The sequence below is a fragment of the Aythya marila genome, assembly GCF_965140915.1.
Source record: "Aythya marila genome assembly, chromosome: Z".
Lineage (NCBI taxonomy): Eukaryota > Metazoa > Chordata > Aves > Anseriformes > Anatidae > Aythya > Aythya marila.
In genome coordinates this window covers 1,582,738-1,604,654 of record NC_139080.1, presented here as the reverse complement: position 1 = coordinate 1,604,654, position 21,917 = coordinate 1,582,738, and the positions used below count along the sequence as shown (strand labels likewise).

Here is a 21,917-nt window from a genome sequence, read left to right as displayed (position 1 = left end):
CTCAATGAAGACCAAAGATGAACTAACGAGTGAGTTATCTTAGTTTTCGCCTAGCCAAGAGGTGGCAGAGGCCAATTTTTGCAGCTCACAGAATCCCAGGCTGGTCCCAATGACCTCAGGTTTGCTAATTGCTCTGGGAATGGGCTTGTTGCCTTGAAACTGTTCCCATCGTGTACCAGCAAGGACGCTCACTTGGATTTTTTGGAGCTCGCGAGCTGCCAGCAACCACAACATGATGCCACGGTTTTGCTGCCGGTGGAGGTGCGTCAATTGGGAAGACTACTTGTGGGGATTTTAGAGAAGTTCTTCAGAGAAGAAGCTCTTTCCTCTTGTGCTCATTACCAGAAAATACGAACTGCTGCACAACCGTGTAGGCACTTAGCTTATAATTCTTCACTTCTCAGATGAGGAGGAAAGGTGCAGAAAGTCTCGCCTTGAAAGCATCCCCATTAGCTATGCGTGGCTGCCCCCCAGATTCATGCTAGTGTCATTAGTTTTGATAAATAATCCACAGAGCAAATAAGGAAACATATGCCGCCTTCTGCTAAACCTTTGAGTAACACTGAGAGCTGAATAACGATAATAAAAATTAGGAATTATAAAAGGCTAATGTGCCTGGTGGAAGCCTGAGCTACAGAAAATGGCTAATTTATTGTATCATGTTTGAGAAAAATTAGGTTCCTAGGAATCCAAAACATAAGAACTGAAATACAGAGCAAGTACCTCGGTTAGCCAAATTAAGGGAAATGCTACAGAGAAAAAAAGCAATGCCGAAGCAGTTTGTTGCTTTATTTTTTGTAGGATTCTTAGCTCTGAATCTTGCCTTGGAATTATTATTATTAAATCAGTTATAAAGTACCTCCTTGCCACATGGGACCTGTTTGGTCCCATTTTTTATTTTTTTTTCTGAAAGCAAAGGGTTTGGCCCAAATATTGAAGGCATCAGCAGATGTTTAAATCCTGCCATCAGCCTGGGCTGGGTTTGGTGAGGGGCTTCCATCCCTGGAAGAGCAGCCAGGCGTGTGCTGAAGCTTCAAGTGACTTGACATCAAAACTTCAAGTCTTGTGTCCATCCATCAGCAAAGCCTTATGGAGTGGGGTAAGTCAGTGTAGTTCAGAGATCTTTCTTATAAGCTTACATAAAATTTGACTGAAGACCTTGAAGGTCTCGTTGGTCATAATGTTGGACTTGGATGGCCACGTGCCTCTGTGAAGAAAACTTGGGCTAAACAAGAGATTTAGAGATGGGGCTTGAAGATCGACAACTCAAAGTGTGAGTACGTTGTCTGCCTCCCTGGAAAGTCTCCAAAATCAGAGTACGCAAACTTCAAATTCAGCAGCACATTATGGTCCACCAGGAGGTGCTCCATGCTCACACAAAATTGGGGTGCAATTTTGGCCCAGGGGGGCAATTTTGGCTCAAATATAATTAAAGTTATGCCACCTTCCTTTGAAAATGGCAAGATATTTCAAAATGGAAGATCAGAAAGCTATACCAGAACACTTCCTAAAAGAAGTGCTTCTTGCTCAAAATGACTGAAATGTTCTCGTGCTTTCGAAGTTCTCCCCTTTTCATTTTTGGTCTTCAGCTAAAAGTATTATTCAACTTTATATTAAATTCGTGAATTGCTCAGGGCTCGGTTTTAAAGCCAGTTAAACTTTTGCCAAAATAAATTAAAAAAATAGCCGACCTTCGAGCCTCTGGCCCAGTCCTTCCTAGAAATAACCACTGCAGCGCTGAGTTCACTTGCAAAAATAATGAACACGCTCCTGGTCCCTTGCTGCATGTTGAGTACCGTAGATGATGGCTCCATTTATGTTTGCCGTTTAGCACCGTCAGTATTTGACCACGAAATGCCTTCCGAGTCCCTCGGCTGCCTTAAAACCCTTTGCTTTCTTTCTGCTTTTTCTGAGGGCGGCAGCTATCGTTCGGTGGCTCGGAGACTAGATGAACTGACCAGCGGCTCCTGGGGGAGCGTTCGCGGGTGATTGAATTGCTCGCAATCAACAGCCGCCCCCCCTCGTTTCTCCTGGTGACTAATTGGTGATGACAGATGTCACCCGCACCGTGATGCCCTCACGGCACCCAGGGGGAGAGCAACAGAACAACCGAGCTGATCCCAGCCCTGGATTTTTAAAATATTTATTATATTCGTGCACAGTGTCAGTTAGTTAATAAGATCTGTTGACTACGTAAGCAGCCATTAAGACTGATTTTTTTGACTTTTTTTTTTTTTTCTTGTGCACGTGAATAGCAGTTTTATAGTCTGTAAGAGGAAAGGAGTTTCTCTCCCATGGAAGAAGAGGATCCTGAGGATCTTCAGCACATCCCTACTCAATCTCATCTCATTAAAAGCTCCCTTCTGTAGCACTGACAAACCCGATGTGAGTGAAATTCCGGTAGGTCTAGGATGTATGAGCAATGGGCTTGCGCTGTGTGCTGTTGTTGGCTGAATTTACCCCAAAGCTTTGTAAAGGGCAGTGAAATGGGGGTTGTATGTCAGAGAGGAGTTGGCAGCATCCACCTCTAACGTCCCCAGCCCTCCCCTTTCCCTCACGTAGTGTCAGGGGCACGGAGAGGCTTCCAACACGATTATAGGGTGCAACTCTCGACGTCTCCTAAGCCTCTAACTATTTTCCATTTTCAACACACTGCTTCGAAAGCGCCGCTGGGCTGATCCTGGGAGGTGCTGAGTCAGGAGAGAGCTCCCCTTACAACACCACCCGGTGTTGTTGACACCCATGAACCTCGGTGATTTATAGCGAGGTTCGTAATGTCATAAAAGAGGCATAATAAAAATTAGTACCGCATGACTTGCTTCGAAGAACATCGTTACGGCACCGAGCGATAATGAAGAGCTGCGCGAGAAGCCAGAAGGGAGGAAGTTTGTATGGCAGCGAGGACAGATCTTTTAGTTGGGAAATCAGCATCACTGCAGATGGGCTGAAAATTTTGAAGCATATGCCGATGTACCCTGACGCTCCGGCATGTGCTCGGTGTCGTTGGTAAAACCCAACGTGTGTGAACAAATCCAACGGAGATGCGTGCAGTCATGTACGAGCTGGGCAGACGCGAGCTCTGCCTGCTTTTGGAGGATAGATTTATACACAGAGCCCGAAGAAATGCTGCTGAATGCGATGCTTTGAAACCGTGTTGCATGGTTAATCAGTTGAATGAAAACTGGAAAGGCCAAATTTTGTAAATGGTCCCTAGAAAGGTAATAGAGGAGTTGTTTGTGCGGAAAAGAGCGTTTTGTTTGGCCGTAAGTAATGAGTGACCGGTAACGTGTCCGATCTGATAGATATTTGAGACAGCAAATTATACCTCTTGCACATCTCCCTAAAGGTCATCCGATTCAACGCCTGCTTTTCTCCCGGCTGTTAGACTCAAGATCAAAATTTAATTACTTAATGGGCAGGCCAAAACACGGGGACTCATCGCAGTTCGTATTCTCTGCTTCACCGCTTCGTGATTTAGTTGCTTAATCTGGGGCGATGAGAGCTCCCAGATCCATGTCCCAGGGCTTTCGCAGGGAACATCCTCCTGATAGAGGTTAGCACTGGGATTTAGATGTGATCATCCATATGAAAAGGCAATTTTTCCTTGCCTTCCCCTCTCAGATCCTGGTTGCTGTCCTAACCCACCAGGGGTTGCGTTGACGTTGAGTTCATCCAGATAAATCTCCCTGGGATAAAATGGTGCAAAACTCTATCTCCTCTCATCTGCAGCTCTGGTGCAGCCTGTTTAATTAGAAACAATTAGTGATGTGTTACCAATTTAATACAAATTCCTGTTTGTCTGGTAACTGGTGCAAAGGAAAATTAGGCAACTCATGCTCTACAGCCGCGATTGCTGTTTTTGTTTAGAGTCGTTCTATTTCTTTCCTTGATGTAAATGAATATTGATTTTTTTTTTTTTTTTTTTTTTGGAGGAAGAAGAGAAATTAAGAACTGGTTTTAATCCCAGCCGTGGCTCAGGAACCGCCTCAGAGGCTTTGTCCAGAAATTGTTGTCAGCCCCTAAACTTCCCCAGCTGCCTGCAGTGACGCGATTTAATGGCGCGGTCCCATTAAAATAAACGGGCATATTCTGGAAAGTGAAATGGGAACAATTCTTTCCCAAGTGTCTGTGTTCTAAAAGATGATGACTCTCCCCGAATTGGTATCTATTACAGATCTTCTTATGTAAGCCAATTTCACTGGAAGAACGCCTCACTTTTTCAGTTCCTAGGTGTTACATCCACAGCATCTCTCTGGTTACAGATACTCCTGCAGGGAGGTTTTTCTCAGACATAACTTACACCTTCCGTAGAGAAAACCGTGAAAGATGGGTCAGAGAGGTGCTGGAAAAAAAATAATGAATTCCCTCAGTGCAAGAGTGCCACAAAAGATTATATTGACTGGGCTGTACTGAGCACCACTAGACCATAAGGACAGGTTTGATGTTATTTGTGGCATTAAAATTCCCCGTAAATAACTTTTCCATTTAATCCTGAGGATGAAAAGAGTTTTATATTCTTACACTTGCAATTCATGCTGTATGAATAACCGCCTTAAAGTGCTAAACACAAGGAAGCTGTTGGGAGGAGACTTGAATTAGTCCGAAAGTTTATATTTTTGCATGAATAAAACATCTCGCTGCCCTGAAATGAAGTGCTTAACATAAAACATGAACGTTCCATTTATGCTTAAATGCATTCAGCAAAAATGTTGTCTTTTTAAATGGAAATAAATATATGTATATAAACCCTTCATATCTGTATTGAAAATAGCAAACCGATGAATTGAAAAAGCTGTTAGAAAGCATGACAGATATTTTGATGTAGCCTCTTTGGCTGAAAACTTCCATTGGATGTCTTGAAAAGTCGTATTTTGGCACCAGGGTACGTGGCCTGTTTAAGGAAAGTGTGATTTGCAGCAGGAAGTTGAAGGGTTTAAGTGCGGTAGGTTTCTCGCTTTTCCTGAAAAAAATATCGAGTTTCAAATCTTACCAACAAGCTCTAATTGACAGCGTTTTAAAAGTATGGATAGCCTATAGTGCGTGTTCTTATTTTAGCATACTGCAAGTGTTAAATCAGTGGCAAGTGACTGCAAAAGTCTTGGCTTAGCTAAGGTTGCAATTAAAAAAAAAATTGCTAAATGGATAGCGTCATGAGAATTAACCACTTGCTGTGAGGTATAGGCAGATCCTATACATAGCTCAGCTTGCTAATCTCTCTGTGTATTAATTTATGACCTGAAAAATGATTATATTTGTTAAGGCAGGGGTGTGGCAATATGGCATATGTGTAACAGGCTCCAATTTTGGATGTGAATTAAACATGAGTAATTAAAAGCATGCAAATTTTAATTGCTTTAAGAGCAGAAAAGTCAAATTCACTTTAAGTAGTTCAGGACTTGGTCCTCGGTGCAGATTACCAGGATAATTTTTAGATCAAAGTCGTAATTGGCAGCTGAAAAACAAGACCAACAGTTTCTGAACACACAGCCACTTTTCAGCTTATTTTTCTTCTGAAACAATTGTTTTTCTCTTTTTTTCTTTCAATTTGGTAGTTTTGCAAGAGAGGCAAACAAGTCTTTTTGGTACAGAGATATAAAAACTAGGCTGAGGTCTGGGATGTAGCACTACATAAAGGTCCCAGAAGCACTGCACTGAAATCATTTATTTATTTTATTTATTTATTCGTTCATTCATTCATTCATTCATTCTTGGATTTATAGGATTTGCACCCATGTCTCTCTTACCAGGAGAAGCTCGTGAATAAACTCACATCACCTATTCCCACCTTTGCTTGGCAGTAATGACGTTACATCTTTTGATACCAAATCCATTGTGGGATATGATTTCAAAGCTTTTTGCCATTCATTCATCATCTCTTCTTGTGTATCCCCCAAAAGCTTTTGCTGGTCTCTAAAGACACCATTTTAAGGGGAGAAGGATGCTTCTGCCAGGACGTCTCCCTACCTGTGTGCAGACGTGTCCACGTCTATTTAAAACCAAAAACTGTGAAAGCGTGTTTTATAATTGATCTCTTTTCAACACTAAAAGCTGTAAGCAAGAACCTCCATTTCTACAGTCTCTAAAAATGTTTGCTTTTTCAAGATGCTACCAGTAGGACCCAGTGCAAGCATGCATCCTACAGGCAAAGTAATAATAAGGTCACAATACTCACAGCTGATTCTGGATTAAAAATAGTGGGAGATTTGGTTCATAATTTGAGATGCTTCATGTGGCTTCGTAAAGGAAACACAGAAATCAGAGCCTATTGGGCTATATTCAGGCCTTCTCTGTAGGTTCTTGAGTCATTTGCACCTGTGGAAAATGAATGGGAGCAGTCTGATTTCGTGCTCGCTTTGTACAGAGATAGGTGATTGTTCACACTGCCATGAGAGCAGAGAGAGATGTACCTCATAAGGAGTTAATTCAAACCACATCGGGCTAAAATCAGCCCCTGTCAAACTGGGATGTAGATGGTTTAAGCAGTGGTGGATTGATCTTGTGTAGTCACATGAAAGACTGAAGGATTTCAGATATTGCTTGCTGAGATAATTCCAGGTTATATGTCTTCCTATATTGTACAATATATGTTTACTATTCACTGCTAGCAACGATAAAAGGGAAATTGCTTTTGTCAGTGATAGCTCTACAGAGTTTACTGAAAGCCAAAGTAAAATAAGTACTCGGTGGGCTAGAGCTATAGTCCCAATCTTGCTGCTTTTCCCCTAATTTTTTTCCTACTATTTAAATGGGCACCTGGCAGGTCAGCCACCACAGCATCCATGTGCATGAGGTGGTTATGGATTCACCTCCAGATTTAAGATATTTATTCAGAAGTTTTAAAGGTAGATGCCTTTTCATGGTTTGAGTAGCTTTTTAGGCTCCATCATCTCCCCGTTTTCTACCGGGGGAGCTTAGACACCCATCATGTGTAGAGTCACCGAAATGTCAAGACTTGGGCTGATTGTAGCTCAAGTTTCTGAACGCCAAACCACCTTTGGTGGAAGAGACTTTGGTGAAAGACTGCTGTGCTTTGCCACGAGGATGGCTCCTCGATGGAGGAATTGCATACTGGGGTGGTTTTTAGGGGAACTTGAGGGTTTCTACAAGGTCTTAGATGCCAAAATTGCTAATAACAGGGCAGTTTTCTGAATCTAAGCACAAAAATTCCACCGAAAAAGCCTTGCAGGTTTCTCTGTATCTTTTTTTTTCCCCAGATCTTGCCCTTGATACTTCTCTAGAGATGTTTACCCAACACAGCTCATTAGAAGCCAATGCGCTTCCAAGACACGAGTCAACATACGGAACAGACCAGAAGCCCAAATCTCCTCGCTCTGACCGTGCAGCGAAGTAGTTGTGTCTCTTTCTCCTATAAATGTACACAGATTATACTTTAGTCTTGTGTTTGCACATTATTTAGAGCAGTGGCCCATGACTAAGGACACTAAACACAATCTCAGTGCAAGTAATGGATCGCAACTTCACAGCCAAAAGAGCTGAGGCTAGGGCTTAATACTTTCTTTCAACACCTCATTACTCTGGAAATGCCCCTGGGAAATTTCTTAATTCCCTCCGGTTTGGGATTGATCTCCATAAGTAAGGGGTAATAATATTTGTTATTAATAATAACGGTATTAATTGCTCTTAAAAAAACAATTTAGGGACAGTATAAGGAAACGCTGTGCCGGTATTTAGTGAGCGTCGTGCTTTTCACAGAAAGCTATTCTTCATAAGCTGTTTAGGTAATAAACCACCGTTAATGATCTCACAGTAGATTAATGCTACTAATAGAGTTTACAGTATCTGCATGGGTGTTGGTCCAAAATAGGCTTGTAATAATGGAAAAAAAATGCTTTTGGTTTGATACCAATGATGAAAATTTGGTTGGCCGGCTTTCATGTGGACTTGGTGGGCAACAACCAAACCCTTAAATGCTCCAAAAGGTGCTCTTCTAAAAATGAATTCTACTGCTTGAGCCTGCAGTTTATTCATTTCTGGATTTTGCTTGTAGACAGAACACTTTTCTAGGTAAAAAAATGTTTCTTTCCTTCTTGCTTTATCCCACTTCGATGCGATTACCTAATAAATCGGGTGCTGAAACACCCTACTTAGTTTCTGCTTTTCCCAGACCAAAGGTTTGGAGGCTTGAGGCTTTGAGCGGCCAGTTATTGCATGTTTATGAGGTTAAATACTTATGCTGCTTGGGGCGTACAAGACAAGAGCACTGAAATAGGAGCGAAGCAATGAATATATCAGACGCTGTGATCACACGGACAAGAAATAATTTTCAAGTATCCTGAGGAAGTAGCTGACTTGAGTTTTCCATGTTGCTGTTTGGTTGAGGATGCCGTGTCTTAAGGTGTGATTTTACTGTTAGTTTTTTTTTTCTTTTTTTTTTTTTTTCTTTTTCCCTCTTTCTTTCATCCCTTCTTATTTATTCACACTTATTCCGTGCCACCTTGGCCCTTTGTTTCGTGCCACCTCAGCCGTGCCCTCCACGGCGCCTCCCGCCAGCCCCGCCACCTCTGTGCCACCGGCCTCTCTGACTGTGTCCTCTCCTTCCCCTCCAGCTGTCCTAAGCTCCAGTGTCCTCCCCTCTGCCCCCCGAGATGTGGTCCCTGTCTTGGTCTCCAGCCGATTTGTCCGTCTCAGCTGGCGCCCACCCGCCGAAGCCCGAGGCAGCATCCAGGCGTACACGGTCTTCTTCTCCAGGGAAGGCATCAACAGGTAGGTGTCCTCTTGCAGCCCAGGGGACTGTCCCTTGTTGAGGACAGCCCTGAGCTCCTTACCATCGTCTTGCAAAAGATTCTTAACCTTGTGTTCTTCCCTCTGTCCGCGTGTGGAAACGAAACAAATCGAACCCAATGTTTTGAGGCCGGCGGTGCCTTTTGTTGCGGTCTATTTTTGTAGACGACACATCAACGTTTATATAACAAGACTTGTCGTCTTGCTACGAGGGACTGTTTTGGATGACAGTGATGTCCATGGATCCTACCCCTCCGGCTATCACTCGGCCATCTAAAATAAAGTATTGTTAGCTCCATGTTTTACCTTTCATCTTCCCCTGAAGCCACGGGCTCAAGTGTTGTTTGCATCCCCAGCGGAGGCGAATTTGTTGAGCCCTAATCAACTCGAGAGGAGGATGCTTTTAGAGCACTGCAAGGTCTCAAAAACAGTTGGGGAGAGGACAATGAAGATTTTAACATGATTGTGAGTGCAGCAGGCCAGCCTGGGCTGTTCCGGCCACGGCTGATTGCTGCCCAGCAGATAGCTCTTTTGGTATAACGGCACTAGAGATTATTTGCTCTTTTTCCTGAATCCTCATGATATATGCTCATGTCACACTCGAACAGGTAATGCGTAGTTACTTGGGTTTTATTTTCCGTACAAAAATTATTTGATGCCTGAGAAGAACCTTGTGCTTTTCCCTTCCTGTGCAATCACTCCGAAGAACTCGCTTCGAGTATCCCATCCTTTATTTCACTGCTGGCTGGCGACTGGTACTTGTGTGTGTAAAGCTGAGGATGCTCAGCTGTCCCTGTGTCCCTCCCAGTTTGGGTACCAAACGAGGATTCACGTGGCAGCATCAATTATTTTGTACAACTGGGTCCTAATATTTGTCTGTACCCATCAGTGCTGGTCACAGTGGGATAGGACGTGTGCTGTGCAAGGGGATTCCCATTTCTTTACTTTTTTAAAAACCTTTGGGACTCGTTGGTGTGTTTGGAATTACTGAAGATGTAAAAGGAGCCCCACCCCTGGATTCCCTTGCATGAAAAGTAATTTTCTTCCAGAATTGGTGGTGCTGCTCGAAGTATTGAGTACCAGCGAGAGGCATTAGGCCAATTCCCAACAAGATCCACACCTTTTTCAAGAGCCTCCTGCAGAAGACTGAGGGCCCTGTGTTAAAATAAAGAAATAGCAGGATGAAAAGAATAATAAAGAATAGCAGGATGAAATCAGTGTCTTTTTTCTTCGAAAGCTTCCGTGGAATTTTTGAGCTCTTTGACTTCATTGTTTACATGTTATTTTTCTAAAAGAGCTATTATTCTTTTTTTTTTTTTTTAAAGATAAAATACAAATGGGTTTGACATTAACCTCAGGGATGCAAAGGAATTGTCAGAGAAATTACTGCAAGTCTGGAATAAGGAGCTCACCCCGTGACGATTTGCGTGGCAGGAGGCAGCACCAGCACACACGGTGGCTTTGGGGACAATCCAAAGAAGTTGTCCCCTGTGTTTTGAACTCCACCGTAAGGGCTCTTTGGCTCAGCCCTTTGAAAGAAGCCACTTTTGGAAGCGATTGTGCTTATTGCTGTGCTGTAATCACCAGGGCCCTTCTGACGGGATGCTCTTTAATCTTCGTGCTCTGCCAGGCATCCGGCGGGGGATCAAATGGTTTTTCTTGCAGATAAGGATGACTGGAAAGAGCACTTAAAGGTAAAAGGCAGGGTTCTGAGGAAAGGATAAAACAAACCTGAAATCTATTAGGAAATAAACAGCCAACCAATACCTCTGCACTCAGGAAAGTTGCTGGGTTGAGAAAAAGTTCAGATTAAAAAGTGATATACTCCGTACCACTTGCTGGTAATAGCAGACTACTGACAAAAAAGGAACAAATATTTTTTCATGTATAGGATCTGTTAGCAGATACATAACCGAAGCACACATTTTATTGTTCTTCTTTTCTGTTTAAATATGGTATTAGAATATAATGCATGAATTTCAATGGATGTAGCTCTGCAAGGTACACACATAGACGTAATATAAAAATCCATCCTGCCCTGATGGAGAGCAGTTTCGGGAGAGAAAGGAGCTCTTTTACCTTTCACTTGACATTATAAGCTCCCCGAAAACAAACTCTTTCATACCCAAATAATAAGGTCGATTGAAAGATTAAAAATGCTTGTCAAGTTCTGCAATGGAAGAGGTAAATCTCTGCCTTCTTGCTGTGTTTCCCATTGCACTGGTGAGCTCTTGGGAGTGGTGCTGCCCACATCTCATCCATCCATACTGAACTTCAGATTACATTTTTTGTTGCTAGAGGTCATCTTCAGGTGGAAAACACCGAAATTATATATATAATCATATATTAAATATATTCATCTATAAACTTCCTCAAAACCGAAAGTGTTTGCATCTGGATGTGGCCACCAGTTAATTACAAAACGACTTCGGAGTTGCAACTTTTCCTTGAGAACATTTGCAAAATTGGCCTGATCCAATATTTCGTTTTGAATTTTGGTAATTTTGGTCTCTTTTTGTTGTTCAGACCCACTCTCAGCCTAATTGTTTGTTTGCTCTTCTCATCCATCTTCGCTGCTTTGCTTCTGTACCGAGTGAGCATTGATTCACACGGGCATTTGATATTTGTGTGTGTTAGTCATCACAAGGAAAGAGGCATTGTTTATTTTTGATCTTGTAGCCATAGAACAAAAAATAACCCCTCGCATGTAGTCTCAAGCCATATTTAATTGCCTGTCCGGAGTATTGAATGAATTCTGCCACCTCGGTGAGAATTTACGTGCTATGTTTAAAATTAAAAATTAAAGCTTTAAATTAAAAAATGATTTATAAGAGAGAAATATTTATACAATAATATATCTATACAATAATAGATTCCTGTTTGACATTTTAGAGGAGACACAAGGCCCCAAAATAGTGTTCAGTGTTTTATTGCAACCTTGGAAACGGCACGTTGGTTTAAATAATGGGTTCTGATTTGTAGCCATCCTTCTTTAACTGAATGTTTGCAAACATAAATGAATAAATAAAATGAATGAACTGGGATGCCTTGATCCTAACAGAAAAGGAGGAGGAAAACGCTCCTGGCAATCAACGGGATTCCGACATAACACGAACTTCCTTCGATGAAGGGCTCTTGCAAGATGGGGAGCTGCTTTGTTTCCAGTTGAACGTTCACTACAATTTGTTTTCAACGCCAAATTAATGAATGCACAGGTAGTCACGAGCAGCCAACGGAGCTCCCCAACTCACTGCCTGCATGGCGCAGAGCGAAGAAATGAATCAAGGGACCACTTAATTGAATGCAAAAACTTCTATTTGATTAGAGCCTATCTTTAGAATTCAGCTTAAGGTCTAAAATATCAGTCCCAGATGAACTGTTTACATTAGTTCGGAGGTTTTGCTTGTTATAATCAAGGACTTTGTGTTATTTCCTGGGAAAACGATAGTAGGGGATGAAAAAAAAAGAGCTCAAGGTGGTGGAAGTCCACCCGTTTTAAAATTAATAGTATTCATTTCACAGCAAGGAGCATTAACATGACTTGTCTTACTCGAAGTAACTAATTAGGTGTTTGAAACATTATAAAAGCATTTGTTACACACCTAGGAGATATATGGGGACTGTAATTATCTTTTTTTACATGCTGATACTGTAATGTAACATGATCCTCAGTCACTGGAAATTACATGTCGAGGCCTCCATTTTACAAGGACACGAATGACTTTAGTCAAGGGCTTTTATTTTTAGCCCGTAATTTATGGCCAAGACAGGCTTGAAAAAGAGAACCCCAAGTGTAAAGGTGCCTGGCTCGAGGACGTTTGTGCTTTTTAGGGAATTCCTGCACTGCCCCATTGTCTTGGTCTCAGCCCTGGGGTTTTTGCTTGGTTATTTTTTCGGTCCCTACTCGGGCGGATTGGGAACATTCACTTTTTTATTGCAGTCCAGTTCTTACTGGTTTGAAGTTACAGGATCTTGACGTATAGAAATGAAGCAAGGGAAACAAAAATGTTTGCATTTTGAGGGAATACAAGAGGCAGCCTCAGAGCACTGATCTGGGGTAGAAAAGCAGTCAGATGAGCGTGCCTCTCAGTTTCTCTTGTTGTGCTTGGAAAACGCTCTTGTTTCAGCTAGAAAACTGAAATTATGGGAAATAAAACATGGAAAGGTTTAATTTGCTCAGTGCTCTCCTGAGGTGCATGGAGAGAAAGCACTTGCTGGCTAGGAACAGGGAAACTTGTGTGGTTTTTCAGCTGAAGGCTGCTCCCCTGAGCTTCTACTTTTCATTGCTGCTCCCGAACTGGAAGACATCAGATTACCTAGGCACAGACCTGAGCTAATTAGAATTGGACTGGAGCTAATTAGAATTGGACTCGAGCTAATTAGCCTTGGAAACGATGAGTGAATGCTGTGAGATGGAGTGGGCGATGGAGACCTCCAACTACTGCCCGCCTGGGTGCTATTTCCAGCAGGAGCAGCCAAGCTTCACGTGGACTCATGTTTATCTAGGGGTGGCGTGGTCTGTCACCAGTGGGATTTGGGACCATCACCAACAGAAGATGAGCACTGAAGCTGCTGAGATTGCCCATGGAGATGCAGCCATCATCAGAGGCTAATTCCAAAGCACTCGCTTTGATGTCTCCGAAGGACTGAGGCTGGTTTGTGATGCACCAAGGGCAGCTCTGAGAAGAGGAATGGCATCCCCAGGACTCTTCAGATACAAATCCAGATACAAAACGGGCTTTGTCAGAGTTTTCTCGTCGTAACACTTCACACCTACATCCCAAACTGCACAGGATCAGAGTTTGGTGCTGGCTCAGCACCCTCAGCCTAAATAAAACGCAGGTTTGGCTGAGCTCAGGGATGCTCCGTGGTGATGTGGGTGCCAATTGCACTGTATTTTGCACTTATTTTTAATTTCTTACTAAGGTAGTAAAAGACTTACCAAATCAATGCTACAAACCATACAATTTTCCAGAATTTCATATACCACAGGTGCCACTGTCACAGAGAAGTATTCAGGCACGCTATCCTTAGGAAATCATTTTTACCCGCTTCCCTTTGCAGATTGTTTTTCCATCAATATTACTTTGCTGTTTTATTAAAAAAGGCAAAGGACCAACATGCCATATGACTTCTGAAGTGCTAAAATACAAGCCTTTTGTAGCGCTTGCCACATTCCCAGTAGGCACCATTACTTGAATTAGGTTTTTGAAAGCAGAAATCAAAAGAAACCTTACAGACAAACAAGCTCTGAACCGAAATTTGATAAGTAATCACACCTTGCAAGCTACCGGCTGCAGAAAGAAGTACCCAAAATGCATTTTCAAGTTGGTTTTGTTGTCGTTGCAGGGAACGGGCGGTCAACACGTCGCAGTCCGGGACTCTCCAGCTCACCGTGGGCAACCTGCGACCGGAGGAGACCTACACCTTCCGTGTGGTGGCCTTCAACGAGTGGGGACCCGGCGAGAGCTCGCAGCCCGTCAAGGTGGCCACGCAGCCCGAGTGTGAGTGGGGTCAGGGTCGGGGCCACAATTCTGCCTTGGTGTCACACGTCCCATCTTCTGTCACAGTTTTGAGTTGCAGCTTTGATGCTCACACGTCCCATCGTCTGTCATATCACGGTGTAAATGATGCTGAAATGTAGGCTTTGGTATTTGTATTTAAAAATGAGTACTTTCCATTAGTTAACATTCACCTCTAAGTATGTTTTATTAAGTTTTGGAGTACTTGGAAGCTTTCAGTTCTGCCTTTTCACATTCTGCATGTCTCATCTGTAAGTATTTCCTGGTCTCCAGAAAGAAGAGGAATTTATTGAGTTTATCCTATGGCAGTTTTTCTCCCTTGGAAAGTCCAAGAAGGGCTATTGCAGAGAAAGCAATGTGACTTTAGCCCTCCCACAGCAAAAATCATTGTTTAGAGGAGTTATTAAAAAAAAATGGTGTTGATAACCAGTTCTTAGCATCTGGGGACCAGAGCATCTCCCATTCAAATAGAGATGGGTGCAGGAACCACTTCAGCACCTGCTCTGAGACTGCTTTGCTGTTTATTGCATTTCTTTCCAATTATGCAATTGCTGTGTGCAAACATAACCAGAGTTGTATTTCAGCCCTTTTTGGGTAAATAATGCTTGAAAGTCAGTTTAGGAATCTGAGTTTTTAGAAAGTAATAAGCAAATTTTAAGCAAATAAGCATCAGCATCGTTTAACTATCAGCAATTTCTCTCTGTTAAAACACGTGCAGGTGCACGTACACACGATCCTGTAAATGTTTGCATTACGCATACGTATATTTACAGAAGGAAAATAAGATTTCACTGGGGAAATCTTGCTCTTTGCAAAGCCCAGGTGAAAAGCAGGCACCGCTTCCCCCTGCTGTTACTGACTGATGCTGCCACAGCCCGGAGTTACCCGCTCTGTTTAACACCAAGCGTAGACGTATGGAATATCTTTTCCTATTTAATAACTTCAAGATTCCTCTAAAGTGTCAAGTTAGAGCGTGGAGGAAATATTGCTTTCCATTTTTCTGTTCGCTTTTCACCGGTGACCAAATTATCTTATCATTTTTGAAACAACTCTCTCTGGTCCTGGGAGGCAGTCAGCCTCGGTGTGGCTGTCTTTTAGAACACGCTGTAACTATTGTACAATAAATTACATGGCTGCCCCGAAATTGAATTTCCACATTATTTGAAAATATCCGAAGTATTATGCAATCTGGCATTGTTAAAGAAGAAAAAAGCTCATGAAAAAGGACATCTGAAATTCATGTCTGTCAGTGCCTGTTTCTAAAAGTGCATACATTTGCTCGGTAATCAGTTTAAAAGATCAACAGAACAAGTCCCAGCTTTTTGAAATAATCATCCACAATATACGTGCTGGATTTATATGAAGGTTTTTGTCCCCAGATTAAACCTTTTTTTTTTCCCCTTTTTCCTTTTTTTTTTTGTTGTAAACTGCAACCCCTTTTTCCTTGCCTTTATGGTATATAATTTCACTACAGTATTATCGGCCCGGATTTAAATCCCTGCCTGCTTAAGCCATGTCTAATCTTTTCATACCACATGTGGAGACTTTGTGAGTTATTATTTTGCCTCCTCAAGATGCTGTTAAAGCAGCTTGGAAGTAGAGAATAAAGAAAGGCATCTATTCTTGCACGGGGGATTGAAAATGTCCATCGGAGGTTTGAAAGGGGTTCCCCGCTGCGGGACCAGCTCACGGCTTTTCACATCCCTGAGGAATTAAAGGCCGCTTCCTAATAAATCTGCGTCTCCGTGATGTGTGTGTTAGCTGCTGGAAGAGAAGATGAATAGGGAGGCATGTTGGTGTGCCCCAAAGAAACGCGGAGGCATCTCTGCAGCCTTATCATCTCCATCCCAGGGAAATCAATTTAGCGTGAGCTGACATCTCAACTTCTACCCGGGCAGCTTCGTGAAGGACAATTAATAACGGCATCTTTCTGAGGCCTAACTACTGATTTCTGAGGTTTGCTTATACCTACTTGCAGAAGCCCACCTGTATGTCTGCCACCTCCTGTGGGAGCAGATCTCAGACCCCGTGGTTGCCCCTGGAGGCGAGCCCCCACCTTCTTGTCTTCTGCATAGAGCAGCCACTTGGCCAAAGATTAAACCTTTTCCTCCCCATCTTTCACAGAAACCCTCAGTTAGGAGGCCTTTTATCTGAGTGGGGCAGCATTAAATGCTCCTGGGCTCTCCCTCTCCATTTGGGTGAAGGTTTCTGGTCCCAAACCAGCGTGGTTTTGTGGCCAGAATCCGGGCTCGATGCATTTGTAGACCTCCACTTTGGATCCTCCCACCCATCTTGAAGCCAAGAGGAAGAGGGACTACGATCAGCAGTTGTCCTAGGGTTATTTGGGAGTGATAACTGCAGGCTCTGGGGAGTGTCAGGTTTTAGGTTCACAATGGGAGATGGTATCACAGCAGGTTCCTGTTTTCATTAGAAAGAGGTAAGCGTAGTTATAGGAAAGAAATTGCCTGGCAGCTGGGTTGGAAACCAGTATTTCAGAGATGATAAATGAGGGGAAGGTGGATGTGAGCACAGGAAATCCTCGGGATATGTGTGTGTCTTTCAACGTGGGCCAGGGCGAGTTTCAGGGACTTCAACGTTTTCTGTGTGGTCCAAGAGAAGGAGCAGCAGAAAGTCAAGGCATTTCAGGGCTTTTTCATCACTGAGCGACCATCGGTACCCAAATCAATGTTTAGACTGGATAGCTCTGTTTTTACATGGCCAACCAGTACTTTGTTTAAACCGATATTTAAACTTTTAGCTGACTTAGAGCAGGTGGACATCCACGTGTTGGGCTCAGATGGATGCGTGGACGGACTTGACTAGCTACAGAGCCAACCTGATCAGTGTAAGGTTATCATACAGCACACATGAATATTACTAAGGGGAGGCAAACACCGAGGGTAGAGTTCGTAAGCTCTTAGAGTTCATCAATGTCTTTCCGAGTTACTTCACTCAGCATCCAGGTTTCCAGAGAAGCTGACACTAATGACTTTTAATTCCCACTGGGGGCTGGTGCATGCAGCCTCAGAAATCAGTCCCTTTGTCAGAAGAGCTTGTCATTTTTTGTGATTATGATGGGGAAGATACATATATTATTTAATCCCTGGCTGGCTGCACCTAAGTTTTTTGTCTCAAAAGACAAAACCTGCCATTGATACCATGTTAAAGCAATTGCACCAGAAGCTACTCAAGTTGGTTTTCTTCTTCTCACTCCAAGTTTCGCAGCGGAGACAATATCCAAATATCCTTCGAAGACATTAGTTGCACAGGAAACGTTGAAAGGACACGAACAAAATTCCACTCGCAGTCTCTTGTAACGTGCGTTTGTCAGAGAAATGTCAAAACCGCATAGCAAATTAAAAGATCATTAATGTGAACGCAATGAGATTTGACATGAAAAGCAAGGGAAGGCAGCGTTGTCTTTAAAGTGCACGCGGATGACAATTTTATCAGGCACAATCGGTTCCATATATGTTGACCCACACAAATTAAGTTTGTATGTGCTGGAGTAATTGAACTTTCTGATGTCTTGCATCAGACCCATCCGTTTTTGATACCTCTCGGGGTCCCCAAATAGGGCCGGACCCTGCTGCTGTCGGGTGTTGAGTGTTTCAGAGGGTGCTAGAGCCATGTCAACTGGTTTTGGGCATCGATTTGTCACGGTGCCGATAACATTGTCGCTCTAAATGATGCTAAATCATTTCGTGCTAGTCAACAGCAGTTGTTTTTTTCAGGCCTTTGTGTACTGATGAAATAAAAACTGAATAATTTTTATAAGCCCTGCGGCTAGTCCCATTTAACGAGGGAGCCCTTGGGCTCCGTCGGGAGCCTCCTGAGCTCCAGCCCACACTGGCTGTCACGGTGATGAACGGAGGACAAGAGGCTCCTGCTCCCCATCCATCAGCTCCCAACAACACCACATTTATTACTGGAAAGGAAAAACTCGTCTCTGTCCGAGGCGGTGTCCTCACCCTGCCAAATTTCGGGTGTACCCAACAGAGCCCCGAATAACGAATGGCCAACAACGAATGGCCCCTTGAGGTTTGGACAGCATCACCGCCACGAGACACGGGAGATGTTTATCAGCATGTGAAAGGGTCAGGGCAGGTAAAAAAAAAAAGCCAGCATCTCCGGTGGATTGCTTCGGCAGGGAATTTTTCTCGTCGTTGGATGAAAGGGGGAAGCAGCGCTGAAAAATGTGTTGTGCGGAGTCATTAATATCCCCCTCATTTGTGTGTATCCTTCCGTAATGGCTCCGTAAAATGCACCCCGGGGTAACTTTACGCCGTTCTTACATGGTTCTTTAATTTTATGAGTAATTTACGGGGAGGGCTGGGGAAGGGGGGGAGAGGTTTTCGATTGCTTGAAATTTTAATGGAATGTGTCTTCCTTGCTAAATGTTGGGCAGGCATGAAGGAGAAGATGGTGGCGTCTGTTTTTCTGTCTCTTTGACTCATGTGTCTAGCTTTCCATCCACTTATTTCTCCCAAGGCCTTTAAATCTTTTTTTTTTTCCCTTTATTTTTTTTTTTCCTGGGAGTGAAGCTTGGCTTCTGGCTGCAGTTCCTGAATTTGAAACCACTTTGCAATTAGAGCTCATTCAGGCCCTTGTTTTTATTTGCTGCTCGTTTTTCCCCCTAGTAAGCATCACAGGCAGGGAACGTGTTTGAAATAGGTTTCTTTTTACTCGCTGGGGGTCTGACAGCTCCGGGTCTTTGCTCTAGGTACGTGCTTCACTTTGCAGCTCTGGTCTCGTTCTAGCCTGGCCCTTAGGACACTTGGTTTGTCCCCAGCACTGGTCCAGGTAATGCCTCCGACCTCCCTGCTGGCCTCAGTGCTGCCTCGGGTGCTGGAAAATACACGCTTCAATCCCACAGACGTGGCTGCAGTATGAATTTTGTCCTCTGCTCCCTGCCTTGTTTTTGTTTGTTTCAACCCGGCGATCATTTCAAATAAGATGGAAATGATAAATATTTATTTCGCGGGGAAGCTGAAGCTTTCTCCCACGGCAAGCATCGCTCCTGCCACCGCTCTTGTACTCCTTGTCCACCCCCTGCCCCCTTCGGGGCCGTGCCTGTGCTTCGGGGACAGGTTTGGCTCTCGGGGTATGAATAAACTTGAAGAAGAACTGCTTGTTAGAGGTTGTTAGTACTGATAATTGAGATTGAAGACCATCTCCTGGTATTTTATTCTTCAGAATCTGCTTAGCTTTAATGTCATGACTTTTGTTTTGCATCTTTTCCGTTTTCCCTTGAATTTCTCATTTCCCTTGGGGAACACAATGCGGTACCTTAAGGCAGGCTCAGCGACTCCGTCCACGCCTCTCTGCTGAGAATGTGGGTCCCGTGCGTTGTGGGGAGGCTGATTATGAGTGTTTTTTTAACAAGAGAGGGATATAAAGAGGGATGAAATAAGAGAAAAATGAAAACTGGGATTGTACAGCTTCCTAAAGACTTTTGGAAAAAGCATCAAAGAAGAGAAGAAATATTCTGAACATTTTTCTTGAAGCTCAGATTGATTCTCACCTCCCCGAAATAATGCAGTCATTTATTTTATTTTTTTATTTTTGGGTGGGTTTTGGGTGCTTTTTTTCTGACCACCTCTGCTGCCCCCTTTGAAAAGCTTCGGTCTCATTGGAAAGTTGCATTGCTATATGAAACACTGCAATTAAAACCGAATTTAATTGACATTGCATCCTCTTTCTGAGACTTTCTTTAAGTCTTGGTGTCCATTTAGAAATTACTCGTGAAAGAAGTTAAAACCTTTTCTCTTTCTCTGTGCTTACATCCTCATGGAGCAGAGCGTGTGGTGCCATCTGTGTTCTCTTCCTTCCCGTCTCCTCCCATCCGACCAAATCCACAAGTTGAAATTTGTTTCCCAAAGGAAGCTGCAGCGGTTTTGCCTTTTCTCCCAATCTCCCAGTTGCTCCAAAACTGTAGGGGTGAAGAAGTTTTAAGGCAGAGGCAATAACGGTCTCTGTTGGGTGAAACCCAAAGCTTCAGGTGTTCCTCTTAGCAGGAGGTTTTAAAATGGGATTAAAACATCAATTTAAATATAGGGTGAGTAGAGGAAGAGTAGGAAAAAGACTGGAGGCTCATGGTTCACAGGAAATTATGAAGCTGTCGTCTTCATACAAATAGTCAACAAAATGCTGGCTGTATTTTGAAGTATTTTTTTGATTGTTTTCCTTTTTCATTGCCCTAATGAACCGATATATTTCATCCTGTCATCCTGCATGTAAAGCTCATGAAAAGCTTACACTGAAGTCATGTGAAAGCCGCTGAGAAATATTTCGGAAAGGCATTTTTCTGTTTTGGAAATATTACCGGGTGTTTCAGCGCCATGGCAATATTTTGTTTCGTTTTCCTTGCGAGAAGCGAAAGCTGTCACCGCGTCTTCCCAATGTTTTGATTTCTCTGAAAACCGTGTTTACCCAAAATAATCCAGCTCAGTGAAAATACTCCAAGGGCTCTAAACGAGAAGAAGGATTCTCCATGGCCGAGGTCTCTCTACACGGCATGCTCCCTGCCTTTTGTGGTTCATGGAGGTTGTTGGTATGAAGAAGAACCCACCAGTTGTCATCTAATCATTTATTTTCATATATAATAAGCTTCTCTGCCTAGAAGTGTGTCGTAATTCTGCTCCAGATCTGCTGAGACACACGATGCCAAGTGACGTACTTCTCTTTGACTGATTTGCGGAGAAGGAGCAGAGAATTTTTATCTTTATTTCATCTGGACTTTTCTTCCTGCCCCAGAAATCTTGCAGTCTAAAGAGGTAAGATAAAGAATGGGTAGGAGATATATTATTATGCCACTTTATGGGCAGGAAAATGAAGCATAAAAGCATTAAATTATTTATCCAAGCTCCCTCTGGAAGCCTGAGCCAGAGCCAGGATTGCCGTAACCTATCTTTCTGGGCAGTTTCTCAAAATAAAAGGTTGAATTTTGGGCCCTGTTGAAGTCAATAGGAGTTGCTTTTGATTTCTGCGGATGCTATCATTCCCCTTAAGTGCATAGCGGGGCCTCCAGCTGAACGCTCCTCCATTCAGAAGGGTTTTCCTTCCAGTTTTCAGACCTCGGAACAAAAGCGGGGCATGTTTGGACACCCAGAAACACATTTTGTAACAAAAGCATGTTTTCTAAATTAATTTATCTCACTGACTGCAGGCTGTTACTTGGTTGATGGCGTTATTTTAGTCTGTGTTTTTGTATCCCATATTTCTTTGGGTTTCTTATTTACAGTAGTGATCTCTTGATAAGTTTTAACTCATGGAGAGATGTTTTCCCCAGTATAAACCAGCTTCTTCCTCTGCACAAGGGCTCGTGGCTCTCCTGCAGAAGCATCCAGCCTCTTAAAACAAGGTCTTCTCTTATTTATTTCCGTGGGACTAAGTAAGGAAAAACATCTTTTAGGTTCCCTCTGGTTTAATTATCTCTTCTCATAGGGTTTTAATGAATGACAGAGCATCCCATGGCACTTAGACATCCCATGCAGGTGGTTTAGATATAAAACATTGGTGATTGCTCCCTTACAACTCATCTGAGGGTGCTTGTAATGGTCAGGAAGCACCGAAATCTGAGAGTTTGTATGGGAAGAGTGGAAATAATGACGAGTTCCTAGGTCTGTTGCCTAACCCTTCTCACTGAACATG

General features: G+C 43.1%; 1 protein-coding gene across 1 annotated transcript in view; it reads left to right on the top strand.

Moving 5' to 3' along the window:
• The window catches only part of LOC309889652 (netrin receptor DCC), a gene marked incomplete at both ends in the record, with an annotated part of 357,636 nt that overhangs the window by 222,984 nt on the left and 112,735 nt on the right, over positions 1-21,917 (top strand). Inside the window, 2 exons of the mRNA XM_082782596.1 lie at positions 8,568-8,724; positions 14,092-14,246. Coding sequence (XP_082638722.1) covers positions 8,568-8,724; positions 14,092-14,246 — 312 coding nt within the window. The remainder of the gene's footprint in view (positions 1-8,567; positions 8,725-14,091; positions 14,247-21,917) is intronic.